We start from the raw sequence: 7585 nt of genomic DNA, 5'->3' as shown, positions 1-7585 counted from the left end.
CTGCGGAAATATAAATTTATCAGGGCTGTATGTCTTACTCCCGATTTGCCCCAAAAACACGGAAACACAAGGACAAAAACAGAGGAGGAAAATGATGATTAACACCAAAGTGGAAACAGTGGAGTCTGGGCACCAGCTAAAATAACCATTGTGAATCACATGTGGCCCAGATGACCCTCTTTTGTCCCACGACTGAGACAGTGTCTGTGTGAGCAATGCTCATGCTGCTGCAGCGTGTCCCCTGGGCTGGTCCTCCTGCAGCCTCTCCTCCAGGAATGCTGATAAAAGGACGGCAGGAAGAGCGCAGCGAGGACAAGCTGCGTCCCGTCAGGTCATCCTCAGCACACCTCAGCAGTGAGTGCTTTATCTTTGGCATTGTTATCTCTGCACACCCACACCTACTCTCCTCACATTCAAGCTGTTTTTTTTCCTTTGAGGCTTTAACTTCTGCTGTGCTTGTGTTTGATGCTGTTTCTGCTGAGGCTGATGCAGGTCATTTGATCTGTGGGTTATGGTCGTTGTTTAGGAGAAGCTCAGTTATCCAGATATGCACTTTGTCAAAATGAAACTGTGACCTCTGACCCTCTCAGGCTCCTTTGATTAGCTTCCATTAGCTGCAGCTGGGATGTGTCAGCCTCAGCCTGCAGCCAATCATGCGCCACCTGCAGGCATAAAAAGCATGTTGTTGTTTAGTGAGGTAGGGGGAAGGTGAGACTGCCTGTGGTGCAGCTGCAGCAGTGGTTTGTTGCGCTTGTTTCCTGTTCCTCTTTACTTATATTTCGGTTCACTTTCAGTCGGTGTTAAATGTCTCATCTTGGTTTGAGTTCTGTTTTGTCCTGTTGCTGAAGATCTGTCTCTTTCTCTTCAGATGGCGCTTCTACTGGGATCCATCTTGATGGCTGCCATCTCCATGGCTTGCTGCTACCCCACTGCCTTCCAGGACCTGGTGGACAGCAGCAGTAAGTCTCCCCCCTTGATCTCTCAGTGTTTTGTTCCCTGGGTTCTTAGCTAAGAGTTAATCTCCTGTTCACTGACAGGCAACAGAACCTCCATTAAGTTCTTGGCCGTAGGAGACTGGGGTGGAGTCCCTTACCCCCCCTACATCACCGCTGTGCAGAAGGCCACAGCTCGAGAAATGAGCAAAGTGGCAGAGCAGATGGGAGCTGACTTTGTTCTGGCCCTCGGCGATAACTTCTACTACAAAGGTGTGGACAGCGTGGATTCTCCTCGATTTAAGGTTTGTGGAGAGAATCTGAAAAGAAAGTGGTGATAAATCAAAAATGATTGTGATATTTATATTTTTTTTTACTTGGTTTCTCTTCTCTTGCTTCCATCAGGATACTTTTGAGTCTGTGTACACTGCAAAGTCTCTCAGGGTCCCCTGGTATGTGCTCGCTGGTAATCATGACCACGCAGGAAATGTTAAAGCCCAGATTGATTACACCCGCAAGTCTGACAGATGGTATGGCAGATTTTGTTTTTTTGTTTTCTGTTCCAATCAAATGGAATTAAAACATCCAGGAGAGAAAAGTGTTAAAGGGATAGTTCACCCAAAATTCAAATTTCACTCATTATCTACTCACCCTCATGTTGACTAAGAGCTGTGAGAATTTTCAGAGTCCTCCGTGCCTTCTGAGTTACGGGGGGTCCGCGCAGCAGTATTTGTCCATACAATGGATACCAACTTTCTTTGTCCAAAAAGACACACCAAACAACATCCAAATACCTCCATAATGCTCGTCTGTAATGTCCCTCTTGTATTGAAGCCCCGACATGAGAAATTGTTCCGCCGGTCAGTGCAAATCATGTGAGATTTACACTGACACAGGAAGAGCAGTGAACCGAGACATTGGGAGCTTCCGCTACAAACAAGCTTAAAATATAGACTTAATTTTTTTTTCAGAACAATTTCTTATGTCGGGGCTTCAATACAAGAGGGACATTGTAGACGAGCAGTATGGAGGTATTTGGATGTTTTTTTGTTGTGTCTCTTTGGACAAAGAAAGTTGGTATCCATTCACAACCATTATATGGACAAATACTGCTGCGCGGGCCCCCCGTAACTCAGAGAAGGAACGGAGGACTCTGAAACTTCTCACAGCCCTTAGTCGACATGAGGGTGAGTAGATAATGAGTGAAATTTGAATTTTGGGTGAACTATCCCTTTAAACCGACAGAGACTTGGTTAAACTGTTATGCTTTATTATCACAGGAGATTTCCTTCTTATTACTATGAGCTGGACTTTCACATCCCCAACACTGGGAAGACCCTGACCATCATCATGCTGGACACCATAATGCTATGTGGAAACTCTGATGACTACGTAGATGAGAAGCCCCGCGGCCCGCTGCGTGAGGTGGATGCCAACCGTCAGCTGGCCTGGCTGCAGGAGAGACTGGCACAGTCCAAGGCAGACTTCCTGTTGGTGGCCGGCCACTACCCTGTGTGGTCGGTGTCGGAACACGGGCCCACAGAGTGCCTACTGCAGAGGCTCCATCCTCTGCTCATTAAATACAAGGCCACTGCCTACCTCTGCGGTCATGACCACAATCTGCAGGTTTGTTTTTTTAAGAAATGTGATTTGGTAAATTTGCAGTAATGATTCAAGCTTGGCTTCACTCCCAGTGTCTCTTGTCCACAGTACATTGAAGAGTCTGGTGTGGGCTACGTGGTGAGTGGAGCCGGAAACTTCTTGGATCCTGACGTCCGTCACTGGAACCACGTTCCAAAAGGTACGGTGAAGTTCTTCACAGGCCAAGCTTCAACACTCGGAGGCTTTGTCCATGCAGAAGTCACCAAGAACCAGATGATTGTGACCTTCTTCCAGGCCAAAGGGACCTCTCTCTTCCGCACTGTCCTTTCTCAAAGGCAATTTGAATAGATGAGCTTACAAGAACAATCATACAGCATCAGTCAGCAGTGAAATGGCTGACGAGTCTGTTTTTTAATCTATGGCATTAATGTATCAAAACATTTATTTTAAAGAGAATCAACTAGTTTTACATATAAATTTACTGTGATAAAAGAATAAATGTGGTTTTGTTTAAAAAATGCCTTGTCATCTTGGTTTCAGTCTTGTGACTTGATCTCTCAAATGATTTGCTTCGCTCTGCTCATTTTCCGTGCTTTGTTCTGTGGAAAATCGTAGCTTGCAGTCATGGGTTTTCCTCTTTGAACCAGAACTGAACGGCTCAATTAAGTCGTGTCATACAGTTTTTTTTTTTTGTTTTTTTTGTTTTTTCTTTCTCCCTTTCTCTCTCGACTGCACTGTCAAATGAAGGCCTTCATTTGACAGTGCAGTCGAGAGAGATAGGAAAGGGAGAGGCAGAGAGAGGGGGAATGACACGCAGGAAATGGCCGTTCGATGCAGGATTCGAACCAGGGCCGCCTGCACAAGGACTATAGCCTCAACACATGGGGTGCCTGCTTAACCCACTGCGCCCTGTTTGTGTCATACAGTTTTGCTTCCTGTAGCGTGACATTTGGACTGATGTTGGGGGCATTTAAAGGGCTATGTCATGTTACATTTGATACTGGGTCATTTGAACATGCAAACATGATGTAGCCTACACTTGTCCCTGACAAACTGTAACGTCAGATTTTTAGGTTTGGATTCATATCTAGCTTAGAATCCAAGTATTCAGCATTGTCTTTTGCAAAAGAGGAATTGAGAAACTAGTGGAAATTCCACATGTATGTGGTTTATTTAGTCACAGCTCTATTACTGTAAACATCACTGGACAGAGAGGCTACTACTGTACTGAAACATCAGGTGATTGTTTAACCTTCTCTTGTGTGTTCAGGTCACCAGTTACCCGTTTTCAGGTTTTAAATGCATAAAAGTACCACATAAATAGTTTATGGCATCAAGGCTTTTTGACTTTGTCAGAAATATCTATTTAAACAAAATTTCACAAAATTCCAAAATGCATGACATTTGTGGTGTTTGAGTCAATTTAAGATCAATAATTGAGACTGAAGTGCTAACATGTAACCAAGAGATCAGAAACAAATGGGATGATAAATAATTGTATTTTACAGCTGACTAACACCATAGATGGTAGCAGAAAGCTGACAAGAGGAAGGTTACATTGAAGCCAAGGGGTATACTGACAAAAGGCCCAGGGGCCCACACCAAAAAATATTAAAACTAATATTTTCATGGATAAGGAAGCCTAACAATGTAACCAAGAGAAGAAAACAAATTGGATGAAAAATGTTTTTAGTGTATTTTACAGCTGATTTAAAACACGGGTCAAAAATGACCCTAACATCATAGATGGTAGCAGAACGCTGACACAAGATGAAGGTTTATAAACCATAAACTTGCAGTTGGCTGTTGAGTAATAAATTGTCAGACTTGTATTTGCATATTAATATTGCCTGCTACTTCTAATGATACAACTTGGCTAAGCAAATCAATAGTTGAACAAACAGTTGGTTTAAATATGGATTTTGTTGCAAAACTAAAGGCAATCATCCTTTTTTCAAAGTCATTTTGTTGTGTTGGTCCTATATTGTGACATACTTTGATCCTGTAACCCAGCCATTAACTGTGCTGCATAAGCATCAGTCTGATGCTCATCATGGCACAAGCTCATGTGCAGAATTAAATGCTGACATTGACTGCTGCTGAAGGGCAGGAGAGGTCAAGATACACACAGTTGCTGCTCTTTTGTCCGTGGCACAGAGAACCACCTGGCCTGCCAACAGAGGATTAGGCTGGATGACAGCCGATTGGCAGCAACTGCAGGATAAACTCAACCAACCAATGACAATTAACCTGGAAGCAAAGCATGGACCCGAACAGCCGGGTTTCTATTTTTTCTCCTGCTTTCCTGCTGACATGCTAAATTGTTCAGCTCTGTCTTGAACGTTTGCATGATTGAAGTAGCACAGAGAAAAGGAACATACAAATAACCCACAGTATGGTGTGTAGTATATGCTATCCCTACCTCTGTTTTTCTAGTGGTGACCACAATTTGGCTACTGTAGGGTTACTGACTGTTGGTAGGTCATGTCCTGATCCAATTAGGATGAGTTACAGGCTGCTGGTGTCATGCATCGTCAGACGTGCACAGCTGAGTCAGTATCAACAAGAGATCGGCCGGGGATAGGCTGTCAAATGAGGATAAAGGACAGGTGAGGCTCACTTAACCCTGAGTGACGTAAACTCCCTCCAGACTGAAAGTCTCACTGCACATCAGTTGAGACGGACAGATGCGTATAGACACAAGGTCTGATTTTACAGTAACTGCATATGTATATGTTTTAATTTGCTGCTTACCAGTGTCTTGGATGGGTGCACCAATCAGTTAGCTGCAAATAAAAAAAACAATTGAAGTAGTTATCAATATTTACACAGTAATAATGCTGAAGATAATGACCTCTATGAGAGCAGTCAAAAGAAAAATGCTGATCAGCACCAACAACAGGCAGACACAGTGTGAAGCTAGCTGGTGGTGTGGCCCATTTTAGTGGCTAAAGAGTTGGTGGAGACCGAAAACAGAGCTAAAAGAGCGAGTGTTGATGATTCGTAAATGTTGTGTTCAAGAATTAGATTCAAAACAACACAAGAAACCTCACAGAGCTCAATCAGGGCCAAGTTGCAAGCTCTTATGTTGAAACCATTTAAAGATGGATGTAGCCTCTGTGGCATCACCTACATCACCTCAGAGTGGGCTGCTGCACCATCAGCATCCTGTCAGAGCCTGACTTCACCCCTACTGTCAGAAATGGGCAAAGGGGCGGAGCATGTTTGGATCCCATGCTTCAGTGAGTGCCAGTTCACATGCTCACCACCACCTGTCACTAAAAGCAGCGTGTCCTCAATGTTGTATGCTTTAAAGGCATCATGAAATTCAAATGGGTGATTTGTTCAATCCAATGTAATTAGTTTGCTTTGCCAGGCTGTAAACATGTTTACTTTCTCTAAAGTTGTGACAGTTTGACACTGCAGTCTATCATATGTTAACTTAACAGTTTTTGTGATCGTGTTCGATCTTTTTAGCCAAACTCTCAGTCACAGATTCAGTGGCCACGAGCTGTGTGTTTGAGGTTTTATGATCTGCTGCCAAATGTCCAGAACTGCAGCACAGTAATCCTGCACTCACATGTTCCACTTCAAAACCCAAACAGCAGCTTATCCTAAAAATGTCTCTCGAGAACAAAGCAAACAAAAGGATGATTTCACAAAGCAGTCAGGCCCATGCCGATTGTCCATTTGTTGATCCGACAGCTCATTATGTCACCACCACGTTGTTATTCTGATCTAAGTCTACACTGGATATGTACAGAAACACACACCACACAAACGTCTCAGTCTGAGGTCAAATGTTTCATTTATATTTTTTTCTTGGGTTAACATTGCATGGAAGTTTCTGGTGAATCACCTGCTTACAGCCTGACCTTCTTTGAGTCTTATTGGCTCTTAAGCCCTAACTCCTCTGCTCCAGTTGGACAGATCCTGTGCCACCAGTGGACCTCCCACCGAGCCACTGTGGTGTTTAGAGCCACAAGATCTCCTGCCTGAGGAAATAGGATTAGCGAAGGAAGCTTTTATCTTCTCTCAAGTCATAGAAAAAAGTCACATCTATATTGTAAGATGTAGATTTTTTTTTTTTTTTTTTTTTTACATTTAAGTTATAGTGTGGGTTAATTTGATACACATATGTTGTCAGATCACAGAATAGGGAACTGTTACTAAATCCTGATTGGTGCTTAGAATAATGTTCCCCATCATGTTCTCTATGAAAAATAACCAAAAATGTTATTTCTTTGGCAGACAACTGTGTTAGAATTGTGAAATGGTCTGATAGAGGAACTATTTTCTCAGGGACTTTAAGAATACCTAAAAGACCTCAAACCTGAGGCAACTTGTGCATTTCAAAATGCTCCTAGTTGGTTTTCTGAGAGAGAAAACTGATTTTCTTTTTTATAATTCAGTTTGTCTGAAGTAAAGTCCAAGTCTCCATTTATTTTGAACTTATTTTGTTTGAATTTCTCATGAAGGACATGAAAAAATAATCAATTTTCTCTTCCACTTCCCCCTTCGTGAATTGGCTGCACCAGCGCACATCACAACATGTACAGCTGCAAAACCACTTACACTCAACACAACATCTGTGCTTTTGTTTTCCCGTCTTGTTGCTACAAACATCAGCTCTTGCCTTAGATACAGTGTGTTGACTGTCTCTGCGGCGCAGGGCTGGAGTTTTCCTTTCCTGGCACTGTCCCGCCATGTAAAACAGCATCGCCGACATCATGGAGACCTCTGCCCAGGCCACCAGTAATCCAGACAGGCCGTTGACACGCGAGACCCACATCTCAGTCAGGCCCAGCCCACCCTGCAGGGCTGCAGGGCTGAGCCTGGATCAGGTCACACCTGTCAGACAACCACAATCACACGGTACGTCTCTGAAGCCCGTCTCCTCAGGTTGTGCTGCTGCTGTCCGATTATCTAATTCCACAGCTCAAAAGTAATAAAAGGACGCTGTATTAAAGGCTAAGCTGCTCATCTAATCTTCTCTCCCTAATCTCCATCCCTTACTGAATACAGGCACTCTGGGTTTCACAGATGGAATG

General features: G+C 43.4%; 1 protein-coding gene across 1 annotated transcript; it reads left to right on the top strand.

The window, feature by feature from the left end:
• Positions 1-709: 709 nt before the first annotated feature.
• acp5a (acid phosphatase 5a, tartrate resistant) lies at positions 710-3067 on the top strand. The gene is made up of 6 exons (XM_085796911.1): positions 710-740; positions 869-959; positions 1038-1237; positions 1338-1462; positions 2213-2558; positions 2643-3067. The coding sequence occupies exons 2-6, from the start codon at positions 869-871 to the stop codon at positions 2880-2882; spliced, it is 1002 nt and encodes a 333-aa protein (XP_085653037.1). The 5' UTR covers positions 710-740; the 3' UTR covers positions 2883-3067.
• The last annotated feature ends 4518 nt before the right edge of the window (positions 3068-7585 follow it).

This window comes from Trachurus japonicus, chromosome 1 (assembly GCF_045865225.1).
Source record: "Trachurus japonicus isolate A0001 chromosome 1, Traja_1.0".
Taxonomy (NCBI): Eukaryota; Metazoa; Chordata; class Actinopteri; order Carangiformes; family Carangidae; genus Trachurus; species Trachurus japonicus.
Note: the sequence above shows the minus strand (reverse complement) of the source record. Positions and strands in the feature narration are given on the sequence as shown.

Excerpts from the sequence above, each read along its gene's own strand:
- acp5a (XM_085796911.1), top strand. The coding sequence starts at position 869 with ATGGCGCTTCTACTGGGATCCATCTTGATGGCTGCCATCTCCATGGCT. Across the intron at positions 1,238-1,337 it reads TGGATTCTCCTCGATTTAAG|GATACTTTTGAGTCTGTGTA; the intron begins GTTTGTGGAGAG and ends TGCTTCCATCAG. Across the intron at positions 2,559-2,642 it reads GTCATGACCACAATCTGCAG|TACATTGAAGAGTCTGGTGT; the intron begins GTTTGTTTTTTT and ends TCTTGTCCACAG.